This window comes from Onychostoma macrolepis, chromosome 03 (assembly GCF_012432095.1).
Source record: "Onychostoma macrolepis isolate SWU-2019 chromosome 03, ASM1243209v1, whole genome shotgun sequence".
Lineage (NCBI taxonomy): Eukaryota > Metazoa > Chordata > Actinopteri > Cypriniformes > Cyprinidae > Onychostoma > Onychostoma macrolepis.
The window spans coordinates 45,312,135-45,326,388 of NC_081157.1; the positions used below are offsets into that span (position 1 = coordinate 45,312,135).

Consider the following 14,254-nt stretch of genomic DNA (forward strand, 5'->3'; position numbering starts at 1 on the left):
GGATCCGGACATCTCACGTCTCATCAGCCCTGTTACAATTGCAGCATTTGCATGTGAATCCTCTGAGCAAGTAAACAAAAACTAATTCAGCAAAGTGATTTGCATCAATTTGCATCTCTTTAAATAAATTCATTTCTCCTGACCATTTATTTTTGGAGTTAAATGGAGTTAAACAGATGTCATTAATTGTGATGACACAGTAAGGGAAAGATTAGTGATACAAATGGTCACAGTGAGGATATTACCATGTTATTTTTGCCCTCCCAGTCATATTTACATTAACGCAATTATAAACATTAGAAATAACATGTCCCCGATATTTGATATTATTCATTTTGCTCTGCTGCTCTTCAGTGAGCTGTACTCTGTATGTTGTTAGGATTAGAGCCCTGCACGGGGCTGAAATTTAGGCCCTAGCCCTGCCCTGGCCCGAGACGCTCAGGCCCTAGGCCAGCCCATGTCCGACAAGCTTATCAGAATTACCGGCATGAGCCCAACCCGAGCCCGTCTTTTTTCCCCCTTCTCCCAAAACAGCTTATACTACTGTTTCAGCTATTAAAAATAGTGCAGTTTTGTATGTAATGGCAAAGTGATTATATTTTATTGCGTTTTTTTTAATTAAGTTAATTTAGAAAAATGTTTGGAGCTATTTTTGTTCGTTAAATTTTTTTTTTTTGTTGTTGTTTTTTTAAGTGACAACCAAACGGCCAGCGGCAAGACAGTGAGCTGATCATAGCCTGTGTTTGATCAATTTAGCCTTTTCAAATCATCACGATTTGCCTAAAATAAAATCTATAGATATAAAACAGTTCAAGCATATAACAATATTTAAACGTAAATGTGCGCTGTAATAAATAATAAAATAGACGCATATCCAATAGTTTGTGAGGAGAGTGGAAGCTAAAGTGCACTTTGCAGGACATAGAGGCGCTAGCGCGATCACTTGCATTTTTTTTCAGTGGAAACAACTTAAAATATGCCGTCATTTTTGCTCATTAGAGTAATACATCATTCAGAACTGTAAAGGGTCTACTTTTATTTGTATGCACTCACAATATCAACAAAATGTAGTGCTTTTGTAAAATAAAGACAACAAACATGATGCGCTTTCTGCCATCTCGGTCTTGAACAGGAGCACTTCACAAAAATTAATCGAAACTCAGTGAATACATGCCTCACAGACATGATAAATATATCTATAGAAGGCTTTAAATTACTACTTAATGAAAAAAATCTAATCTAAAACAAAAACTCTTTCATTATAATCATAATCCGTAAATATGCACTTTCCTCTAAAGGCGCGTCTAATGAAGAGATGGCGAGTCAGGATCGTCATCTTCACCTTTGCGACATGGACTCAGAAAACACTAGTTTATTAGTAAATAGTTAAAATATCTCCTTACTATTTCCCCTGACATATTCATGGTAATTACTTTTGCTGGTGCTTTGCGGCAAGCTTTAGCATGCGTGCATTTGAACGCAGAACTCTTCAGCTGTGCTGAAGGCTCGCTACTGCTGCTGGACATTAAACACCATCAAGCTGCTCTTGGCAATCATGGCAGCACGGTCTTGTGTTGTTTCCACCAGTGCAGCGATTTTTTTTTTTTTTCATCACTAATTGATGGATTTTTAAAATATAAAAATAAGGAGAAACCTAAAACAGGCTCGAGGCCCAGCCAGCGTTTTATCACTAAGGTGCCATGTAAATTTATTTTTGCAGATGTCCACATGAGAAACAGTTACCATCATAATAAGGCTATTCCCGGTAACACTTTATTTTGATAGTCCACTTTTTTAGACATTCTACTAACAGTAAGTAACTTTGCAATTACTTGTCAACTATCAGTCATTAGAGTATTAGTAGACTGCTTAATATCTTCTAACACTTTATTTTGATGGGTCCACAACATATTGACTATAAAAAACTTTGCAAGTACGGTATATGTCAATTTATTCTACTAACCCTAAACCTATAACCTAACAGTCTACTCTGAGACTTAGTAGACATGTAGATGCAAATTAATGAGAATTAGTTGACATGTTGCAAAGTTACTTATAGTAGAATGTCTAAAGTGAACTATCAAAATAAAGTGTAACCCTATTCCCTCCCTTGTTACTCTCTTAATTTCCTTTGCTACTTACTCTACCTATGCGCTCTGGATCGATGGATCGTTGTCTGTGCTGCAGACCTTGTGTTCTTCCCTTTAGGGTAGTGTTTTGTTTTAATTTTGATTGTTAATAAAAAGTCGACCTCCTGTATATGACCAGTCACAGGTCAAACTTTAAATTGTTGAATTCAAACTATGCTGCAAAATATCCAGTTAGCCACTATCATTTTAAAGTCATTTTCACTGTGTGCTGTATGTAAAATTTGTTAACTTGAAGAAATTCTGGTGTTACCGTCTGACCTGCTGCACAACATACCTAAACTGATCCACCCTCCTAAAACACTTACCAGGAAGAGACTGTCTCATTTCACTCCTTTCTGATACTTTTTACAATATCTGTATACAATCAGATAGGAATCAGAGATCGGTGGAGAATGAAGACAAACACTTTCAAAGAGGATTTTTGAGGACTTTATTTCAGATCAGACAGAAGATCTTTGTGATTCTCATAATTATTCAGTTTTGAAAGTAGCATTTTGAAAGTAATGTTTAGATTGCTGAAGCTCATGCAAACAGTGAAAATGGATTCACTCTCTGTTGAAGAGCCTTCTTGCAGTTTACACAGTGAGACACTCAAACTCTTCTGTCTGGAGGACAAACAGCCGGTGTGTTTAGTGTGCAGAGATTCACAGAAACACGTCAATCACACAGTCAGACCCATCAGTGAAGCGGTTTCATCATATAAGGTATCACAAATGTCTCTTGTTTCATATAAAAAGAACAGTAAATCAAAAACTTTCTTTTGATAAATTCTAGGAGGAGCTCAAAACAACACTGAAGTCCTTACGACTTAAACTTACGCAAGGAGTGAAAATGAGAGAAGAGTTTGAGAAAACAGTTCAACACATCAAGGTAAGGAAACAGAATCAGGAGCAAAATACATTTCATCACAAGTGTAGGATCAGTTATACAGTCTGTAGGTAACTATACACATTTATGATTTGTTATATTTCATGTATTCCAGTTTATTATGATTTCTTATGAAATGAAATCAGAAAAAAAGTATATGTTAAACAATAATGTTCTTGATAATTCAGAGAAACGTCAAAAGAATGTTTGTTTTGTTTTGAGTTTATCATGAATATGAATGATGTAATGTGTTGATGTGTGTTTGAGATAAAGTGAATGTGATTTGATTTCAGTCTCAAGCTGAGCACACAGAGCGTCAGATTAAACAGCAGTTTGAGAAGCTTCATCAGTTTCTCAGAGACGAAGAAGAAGCTACAATCACTGCACTGAGGGAGGAAGAGGAGCAGAAGCAGCAGATGATGAAGGAGAAGCTGGAGGAGATCAACAGACACATCTCAGCTCTTTCACACACAATCAAAGACACGGAGGAGATGATGAAAGCCAATGACGTCTGCTTTCTAAAGGTCTGATTTCAGATCATGGATTGATTGATTGATTGGGTTGTTGATGATAAATTGTGTGTTTGTTCTGCAGAAGTTTCCAGTCTCAATGGAAAGGTGAGTGATCTGCTGGTGTCTCTGGTCTCTCTGCTTCTGATCCAAATCCACTGCAGTTCTGATCCTGAATGTTCTTCCAGAGTCCAGATCTCATCACAGCCGGATCCACAGATGCCTTCTGGTACTTTGATTCATGTGCCATGCTACTTGGGGAACCTGTCCTTCAGAGTCTGGAAGAAGATGCAGGACATCGTCCAAAACAGTGAGTCTGGAGAGTATCTGTGCTCTTACACATACACTGGAAATAATGCACGGGGAAGATTTACAGTTTTAAAGATGTCTAATGTGTTTGATCAGTAGGATGAGTGTCATAATTCATAATAATCTTTGTACAGTTCACCCCTAATCGTTATATGAACATCAGAATAAAAGTAGCTGTTGATTGTGTCTCATCAGCTCCTGTGATTCTGGATCCAAACACTGCAAATCCATGTCTCCTCCTGTCTGAGGATCTGACCAGTGTGAGATACAGTGAGAACAAACGACTGCTTTCTGATAATCCAGAGCGATTCAACTATTTTAACTGTGTTTTGGGTTCAGAGGGTTTTAACTCAGGAACATATTGCTGGGACGTGGAGGTTAAAGAGAGTCAGTATTGGAGTGTTGGAGTAACTACAGCATCAAACCAAAGAAAGGGACGTGATTTCTTTAACACTGATGTCTGGAGTGTGTGCCATGGATTGTGTGAACCGTCTGGTTTTACTGTTAAACAGAAACTTGAGCGTGTGAGAGTGTATCTGGACTATGACAGAGGAACGGTGTCATTCTCTGATTCTGTAACTAACACACATCTACACACATTCACAACCACCTTCACTGACACTATCTTTCCATTCTTCTGTAGTATTTACCATCTGAGAATCTTACCGTATAGCTACAGTACTGTAATAGTTCGTAAACGTTACACCTGTAGCTCTAAATTAGTGGGAGTGCAGTGAAATGAAAACTGCAAAACTTAATAACCCTGCCCTGGACAGCTTTATTTGGTTTATCTCATCTGGTTATAGCATCTGATTAGGTTGTGTTACGCATCGCTTATTTGGTGTCAACCAAATAATCATAAAACCTGGATTGAACAGTGAAATAAATGGGGGGGGGGATGTGCTACTACTGACAGTTTCCCTGTAAAACTGCTTATATTGGTTATATTGGTTGTGATTATATGGGTTGTGAAAAGCACTATATAAATAAACATTCTTATATACTTTTACTCCATAACTCCATTAACTATTTTGATAATAGTGTATTTTTGTACAGCTTGTTGTAATGTTCTAATTGCTTGGGATTTGCTGTTTCTTGTTTCAACATTTAACACAAAGCAGTCCTGCTGCTACTTCTTTGGGTTTTCATCAGCAGTTTATGAATTCGCAAAAAAAAAAGTACTATGTGCCTCTAATAAGCTTTTAATCTGATCCTGCTTATGGATAATTACTTAAATATTTATTTTAAGAGAGTTATTTTTAGCTCATTTCTTCAGAGGTAACACTGTTTTAACGTGGCCTGTAACAACATCGTTTTAGAAAATTATATATTTTTAAAGAGTTTGTAGGAGTCAATGTGTTCATGTAAATTGTTTGGGGCTGTCACCAGTTGGGGGCAGTATGTCCACAGAGGGTTTTTAAACAGGCCTTTCATTCACGTAGAGGGAGGAGTCTAGGTGGAGGTTTTGTTTTTTTTCTTTTTACCACATACACTCTCGAAACCAAGTTGGATGTCATTGTCAGCCATCACCTTTATTATGTAATTATGGAACAAAGCGACATATTTGTACTAGACAAGTGTGAAATTAATGTGGATAAAGATTATACTCTGAACCCCATGTGGATGTACACAAACTGAGAAAGTCAAAGCCCTGCGCTCCCCTACTTTTGTTGAACACCGTTTCATATAGATCCCTGCGAAATTATTCACATTAAACGTGTCATAATTTACACGTGATCTAAATTCATATTTAAGCTTTTTTCTTGAGATACTTCTGTGATAAAGTTACAAACTTGAGGGCTCAGATACAGATAACTGATTACATTGAGCTGCCATCTATAAATCCAATGTCTCTTTGGACAGAATTCTGTGAGATCATGTTGTTATATGCAGTATGCATGTTGATGTTACTGTCTAGTTGGTGGTCCTATTATGTATTCAGTTTTACTCTTTCGCTGTGCAAGGACTTCATTGTTCAGGTTTGAGAGAGCCAAGGTTTCTCCTTGCAGCTGTCAGGGTGTTAAAATATTTTTAATGGTTTGTGATGGAGGGAAATTGCTTTCATCATTTGTAAATAATGACGATATGTTATAAAAGTGTCATTGTTTCTACTTCATTCTGTGTGAATTGTGGGGGCATTTACCTTGTTTAGTTGTTTCTTCTGTCTAATGTTTTAGGTAGGGATGGGTACCGAGAACCGGTATTTTTTTGGACCAGTACGTAATTGGGTCAATACCGGACTACCGATAAGCTTCAGGACAAACGATACTGTTATCGATACTTGGGTTGTTTTATCTTCGTATACTTCAATGTTAATAACGAATTAGAAGCTGCTGCTTGTCATTTTTCTTACATTTACATTTAGTCATTTTGCAGACGCTTTTATCCAAAGCCACTTACAATTTGGGGAATACATAAAGCGATTCATCTTGAAGAGGCAATCCGACAAACGAAGTGCTTGTAACACCAAGTCTCAGGCATTGTTTAAATAAGTACAAGCTAGCAAGGGAAGGAATAAATAAGGAGAATTTTTATTTTTTTTTATGTGTAGGGTGAAGTCAAGTAGTGTCGAAAGAGATGAGTTTTCAGCTGTTGCTTGAAGATTGACAGGGATCCAGCACTCCGAATATGGGTGGGAAGATCATTCCACCAGCCAGGAATGGTGACCGAGAATGTTCTGGAGAGTGATTTTGAGCCTCTTTGTGATGGTACAAGAGTGAAACGTTCGAAAGTGTGCTCACGTGACAAAACTAAGCGACACCATTGTCAGATGCAATATATGCAGTAGTGTAATTGTGAAAAAAGGAGGCAACACTAGTAATATAATGAAACATTTACTAACAAAACAACATCAAGCAATGCGCTGTATCTACTATGTCTACCGGCTCCGACTCCAGCTCCAACTGCAACTCGCGAGACACATTGACATCAAGGCCGTTTCTCAAACGGAAGGCTGCATCCTCCGGAGGTCGCATTTGTAGGCTGCATACATCACAAAGAAGATCTTATTTTAGTATATTAATAGTTATAAATTTGACCATTATTCTAGGTTAAGTGAAAATTGTTGTAATATGCTTTTGACTCGCAAATGTAATGCTCAGTTAACTGAAATAAACCAGGCTTGATGACGTATGCAGCCTACAAATGCGACCTCCGGAGGATGCAGCCTTCCTTTTGAGAAACGGCCCAAATGTTAATTCAGCGGTAGAGTTACACTCACTGCACACTGCACTTATTCGCTATCACAAAAGTACATTATTTGCATGTGCAAAGCCTTGCCGGTTAAACATTTTATTCGCGCGCTGTTCTGACATGCGCTTATTCAGAGTGCGTACTAGCGTGCATACACTAAAAGGCCGGTCAAACAGCACCTGATTACTTAGTTATCTTAGTTGACGTCTGATTGGGCTAATACTGTCAAAAGCACACAAGGTTTACATATAAAAACAGTTTTGTCTAAAGCATAGACTGTAAAAAAAAAATGGACGTAGTGTCCGTGACGTCACTCGTAGGTTTCTGAAGACATTTTTGAAGCCTAAAGTGGGCGGAGCCGACCGCTGCCATCTTGGAAACGCGTTACCGCGCGTCACTCCCGGATAATCGAAAATGGGCAAAAAGCCGGGGCGTGGTTTCACAAAGAGCACACAAAGTGAGGGAGCATGCACAATTTATTTATTTATTTATTTTTATTTTTTTATTTTTTTGGGGGGGGTTATTTTCTTTGAAAAGAAAATAACCTGTTTCCAAATATTAATTAACACCAGTGTTATGGTTCAAAATACACTCTCGCACATTTAACAAGAAAAGATGTCGATGACGTTCAGCATGTGTAGCTCTTATTTATCGTTGATGTTTGATCTTTACATCTTCCCCCATCTTTTAATCGAAATATTATTAACAAAACCAATAAGACATGGCCTGTAGGCTACCCGAGTTGTAACACAAATAAATGAAAGACCTATGGATTTTCCCCTTACTGAAAAAGACATACTCAGTTTTTGGTTCATTAAAACTGGCTAAACCTTTATTAACAAAACGACTAAGATTACATCTGCGTTAAAACAAACTTTTTCAGCATTAAAACAAACGCTCAGTTTGTGGTCCATTATTACTTTAATGAAAGAAAAAACTCACTTATAGGCTATTAAACAAATAAATATATATATTTTATATAAAAAAAAAGCTTTGCGCATTTGCCGGAGTTACTATGGTCCTGTCGATCTTGCGCTGCGGCTCGTGCTGTATGAAACGGACGCTTGTCTGCTGTCCAACTCAACTAGGCTACATTATTTATGTTAGGCGGCAGGCCTATTGTATAAAAATCAGTGGATGGCCGAGCACACCGGCACAAACCTTAAGAGTTAGTTATTTATCTATCTACTTATTTATCAACATGTTACTAAGCGTCGAGGGCTGTGCACACTCATAACATAAATCCTGGCTAAATGCAACATTCCCGCAGCTATGATTAGCCTACAGTAAAATTAAATCCACCCTCAGCCGATTTGCATTTACAGTAGGCTATTTGCAATGACCATCCCATGTCCAAAACTGAGCGTACTGTCTAAAAGTGCTTGAATTGAGGTACGCGGGCTCCCTCTAGTCGTACGCAGAGGAATCACTGAATTAAATATAAATTAATGTTAAAACACTTTAAAAAGGTTTGCAAGGTTGCTAAATGATGCCTGTTAATTTTTTTTTGATCAAGTACTGTACATTTTTTACTTTACATTTAAGTACAGTACAGTTTTTATTTAACTTTTATGTACAGTGCATTTTAATTTAATCATTTAAGTTTTTTTGTTTACCTGTATGTAAGCACAGTGCAGTGTTAATGTTCAAACTGTATTTACAATGTTTAAAGTGGCCAACAATAATAAATATTCTTATTAGGAATAAAACAGCCTCGTTTTTGAACTGTGCATAGCTGTAGCTGAATAATTAGGCCTACGCTATTGTATTTTAATGTTGGTCATTATGGTGCTACTTGGAGAGCCAAATATTTTCTGAGGTGGTACTTGGTGTAAAAAGTTTGAGAACCACTGCTATAGGGGGTCCCCTTTTTTGAAGAGGCTGGTTGTTATGTATTACGTCCGCTAGGGGTAAGACGCAATAAAAAAAATTAAAAAAATGAACCAAAAGACTTCCGGCAGGCCGTCAGACCAAAAAGAACCCAAACAAATCACAATAAATAAGGTACATTTATTGTAAATTACAAAGGGGAAAACCACCAATAATTAGTAGCCCTCCTTAAGGGACCCACGGTCCAACCAAAAATAACATTTAAACAATATAATATCTAAGAAAATAAATAAAGGGAGAAAACAAGAATTGATCAAATGGTATTTTTCGTCAGAGAGTTAGTGTTGCTATAGGCTATAGCATAATATCATTTATAAGAACAGGCTTTTGAGTTCATCAACAATATATACAAAAAGATAGATATTCAGTCAGTGCAATGTTAGGCTATATAACAACGAGAGATAAGCTATTGTTCTTCTTTTTAATTGCTTACCCTAATTAATATTTGATGTGATTTCCAAATACATTAATTCAGTTCGATGTAAAAACAATAGGCTAAGTATGACTTGCATCCTTTAATGTTAGCGAACATTGCAAATAAATTGGTTGCAAAACGGTATCCACTCACGTTTAACTATTTGTCTGGTTGTTATGGTCAGAAAAAAAAGAATCACATTTCTAGATGTTATAGCCTAGCCAATGATCACTAGATTTTATCCAGATGTTACTAAAATGATTCTGTAAATGGTGATCAGCACCCTATATAATGTGGAAGTTACTGCCTTTTGACTTGGCATGACATCTCACTTTTAGCAGACAGTGCAAAAGCAGTAGCTACAATATCAATATAGGCTTTAGCGGTAAAAATCAAGTTTGCGATCATTTTCATTAAAACATCCAATTGCCAGATTCCCAGTGTCCTACCTATAATTATTATTTTTTCTGTACAAATACAAATCTTTAAAGCCAGTTTTCTAAGTTTCACACTCTAGCGAGTTTCACACTCTGGAGCAGAGCAGCAGTCCACCTGTCACTCAAGTGGCCACGCCCTTAATTATGCAGAACTTTAAGGAAGAACTTTAACCAGCCTCCAGCGGCCAGTCGATGAATTGCAGTTTTAGTCACTTCCGTGTTGGCTTCACGAGAGAGACCGGGAGGTTGCCGCTTGGTCTAAAGTGAAAGTAAACATTTGACACGGATGCGCGCAGCTCTTAAAGGAACAGTACTGAACATGCTGCAGATTGTCATTAAAGTTCACCCAAAATTAAAATACTGTCATTATTTACTCACTGTCATGTTGTACCAAACCTGTATTAATTTCTTTCTTGTGCTGAACACAAAAGAATATATTTTGAAAAATGTGGTTAACCAAACAGTTGCTGGTCCTCACTGACTTTGATAGTAGGAAAAAAATAAAATAAAATTGAAGTCACTGGGGACCAGCAACTTTTTGGTTTCCCACATTCTTCAAAATAACTTTTATGTTCAAGAGAAGAAAGAAATGCATTCAGGTTTAAAACAACTTGAGAGTGAGTAAATGATGACACAATTTTCATTTTTGGGTGAACTATTCATTTAATGTTAATAAAATAAAACACAAAGAGAAAAATATATCACTGCTGACTGAAGAACTTTAATACAGTTGCTAAAATTCAGCAGTATTAAAATAATTTTCCACATCATATATTTTTGCACCAAATAGTATCGATAACAGTATCGATAAAATGTAAATGATACCCATCCCTAGTTTTAGGTTCTTTTTTGTTTGTTTGTTCCTGGCAGGGTTTATTCAGAGGTTTGAATGGACATGTTTCGGACTGTAATGTCTGTCTGAGAGGTTCTCTCTTAATAATAATAATAATAATACATTTTATTTATGGGCGCCTTACATGACACTCAAGGACACCTTTCAAGCAACAATAAAATTAAAAGCACACATTCATATCTTTACAATCATTCAGAATTACATAAAATTATCACCGGTATGCCTGCCTAAAAAGATGCATCTTCAAACAAGATTTGAAAATAGGAAAAGAGTCACTTTTACGAATGTCTTCTGGAAGTAAATTCCACAGATAAGGAGCAGCGTAGCTAAAAGTTCGAGAACCCATAGAAACCAGACATGTACGATGAAGAACTAAAGATAATGTAGACGATGATCTAAGAGTTCGAGAGGGAGTATATGTTAAGAGAAGGTCGGATAAGTAAGAAGGAGCCAGGTTATGTAATGCCTTCCAAACAAGAAGCAAAATTTTGAATTCGACATGCAGCACTTTATCTATTTGTGTCAATAGATTTCAATTACAATACATATTTTTAAAGGCCGTTTTCTCAAAATGATTTTTTTCTCCTACACTGAGCCATAAATCTCCACTTCAGTAGCACTTACACACACCAAACATTACATTTTTGTATATATTTTTTTGTTCTATATCCTGAAGGTTTTTACAGAGGGATTTGTTCATATATAATTTGCTTGATTATATACAACATTTTAATCCCCCCAAAATTGTCAAAATATAGTGTTTTCTGTCTGTTCTAAGTATTTTCTGAATTATGGAGTGACAAAATGAGATACCCAAAATTCCCTCTGTAAAAACTTTTGACTGTAATATGTCAAAAAAAATTAAACAAGAATTTTGAAACGGACTTCATCCAGTGTTCAGATTTTTGTACTAGAAATGTATGCAAATTAGTGCATATTTCATTAAATAATGCCTCATTTGCATATTTAAACCTAACATTTTAGAAAACTTGTAATACAAAAAATGTTTGCAATTATCAATGCAATCAATCAACTAGGTAAGTAAGGCGATACTCAAAGATTACTCAAAGATTAAATTAAAATGTATTGTGTTTTAACATTAATTTATACTTAATTTAGTGATTCCTCTGCGTACCACTAGAGAGTCTGAGTACCAGTGGTACTCTTACCACACTTTGAGAACCACTAACATTACTGATTATCTCATTGATTAAAATTCTTGATTAAATCATTTAATTTAAGGCCATCACAATGGCTAAATGGCATCTGGGGAAATGATGACAATTGGCATTTCATATAGGCTGGGCATGTCTAAAATGTGTCAACTTACCTTATTTGCCTTTTGAAAAAAACGAAGCAATGATTTTCTGGCTTCTTCTTTCTGGATGTGCCAGGCAGACTACAAGAAACTCGTGTTGCAGCTGAGACAGGTACACGTTAGACTACTAAATTCCCTGCCTGTTTAGGACCGCTATCAGAAGCACCATTCGAAGAAGATGACGTACCGTTCACTGTCAGATAGGAATAGGTTACATACGTGTAGGCTAATACCAAACGTAATCGTAATTAATTTCTCCTTGTCACTAAAAGATGTCTGAAAATATGGTCAATGGTCCTGCAATAATAAACATTTAATATTCAACATAATACAATGTCAGATTTTCTAGAAAATACACAAAATTAGACCAATTAACCTCAGAACTGCATTAACTCACTAAATCTCACAAATGCTAATATTGAGATGAACTAACAAACTAAAAAAATAAAATAAAAAGTGAGGCCATTCATCAAAGGTAAGGTGGGATGCAATCTTTCCCCAGGGGGATATCAAGCAGTGATGATCTATATCTGTATATCTGTACTCTGCTGTATACAACGTGTATTTGCACCTGCAGACACTGAACATCTACTGTTTTAGTACTCTACTAACAGTTTACTACTACTTTAATAACAGGTTTAGTAAAGTTAAAGGGGTGGTTTACTGGTTTTTTTCTAGGCTTGATTGTGTTTATGAGGTGCAGTCTAACATGTGTTCATGCTTAATTTTTTTAAAAAACTCATTATTTTTCATATAATTTACCTTTATTCCACACCGCTCTGTCCCTTCTCTGACAAACGCCTCGATTACTTCCTGTTTTTATGAAGCCCCTCCCTCAGAAATACGTGATGGGCTCTGATTGGTTAGCTGGCTCAGTGTGTTGTGATTCACTAAACCGCCGAGCGTGCGTCTAAATGTCCCGCCCCTCAGCTCAGCGGCATGTGCTCCAGTTGTATTGTAAACAATGATTTATAACAATATAGAAATGTCTATATTGCTTATCAATTTGAGCCCGATTGAGACGCAGAGGATATTAGTGACTAATATCGCGCAGAATCTGTGCAAGCATGGCTCTTAATGGTATGTTTGTTTGTTTGTTGTCTCATACTTTTAGATACACTGTTATTATGCTACTGCTTATGTTAGCTTTTAATATACGGTTTTATTCTGATTAAAGCTTTAATACAGTACGGCAACCGCACACGCGTCCATGTATAACGCTTCTCATTGCTGTGAAAATGTATAATTGGAACAGTTTGTTGGAGCTGATCTGACGATCTGAATGAGAGAGAGAGAGAGAGAGAGACTTGACTTTTAGGTCTTCTTTATTCATTCAATAAATACGTAAGAGACCTTTTTTTAAAATAATCATAATAATAACAATAATTCAAACATACATATGGGCCAACCTACATTTTTACATAATATACATACATTAATAAAAAAAAATACACTTAAATATAAAACAACAAACACTCATCAGCATCAACATCACAAATACAATGGTTTACAGCCCATTTACCTTTAAACATCTCCATATCATTGACCAGTTTATAATATGTAAACTCAATTTTAATACGAAATTTTAATAACCCTTTTAAAACAGACACAACATCAGTTGACCCAGCATCAATCAAGAGATTTTTTTCTTGATAGCCATATTGCTAATTTTGCCTGACCAAAAAGAAAGTTGATCAGAACATGTACTTCCCTCCTACTTTTACTATACTTTGGTCCATAGATGAAAAGTACTGGAGTAAAAACTTCCCCTAGAGTATAAACCCACTCTTCTAAGATACAAAATAAAGGTTGAAGCCTTTCACACTTTAAAAACAAATGAAAACAGTTTCCTGCTCTCTACAAAAAGGACAACCTACCCCTCTGGATCAAGGTGTGCTCTGTGTCTGTTTGTAGCTATAATCCTGTGCACTATTCTCCACTGAAGGTCTCCAGACCTTTTCTCAACAGGTGGTTTATACAGGGACCTCCAGCATCCTTTAGGGGAGGCACCTGGCCCCAGAACCTCCAGCTATTTTGACTCACTGACACTCTCCAGTATGTTAAGATGCCACACTTTCACACATATGACACACGCTGATTTTAAGTCTCTTCTTAAAACGTACTTATTTACTGTTGCACATGGTCTCAAGTGAGCACAGTGGCATAACTGTAGTGTACTATCTGTTGCTGTGTTTTGTTTATTCTTGTATTTTGGTATATGTTTTAATTTTGTACAGCACTTTGGCCAACAGCTGTTGTTTTTAAATGTGCTTTATAAATAAATATGACTGACTGACTGACTGACATATAATGT

The 14,254-nt window shown here is 36.4% G+C and overlaps 1 protein-coding gene across 1 annotated transcript; it reads left to right on the plus strand.

Moving 5' to 3' along the window:
• The first annotated feature begins 2,644 nt into the window (after positions 1 to 2,644).
• On the plus strand, positions 2,645 to 4,717 carry LOC131537882 (nuclear factor 7, brain-like). The gene is made up of 6 exons (XM_058771575.1): positions 2,645 to 2,854; positions 2,925 to 3,020; positions 3,311 to 3,541; positions 3,612 to 3,634; positions 3,715 to 3,836; positions 4,031 to 4,717. Exons 1-6 carry the CDS (start codon positions 2,654 to 2,656, stop codon positions 4,570 to 4,572), a joined length of 1,215 nt encoding a protein of 404 aa, XP_058627558.1. The 5' UTR covers positions 2,645 to 2,653; the 3' UTR covers positions 4,573 to 4,717.
• The last annotated feature ends 9,537 nt before the right edge of the window (positions 4,718 to 14,254 follow it).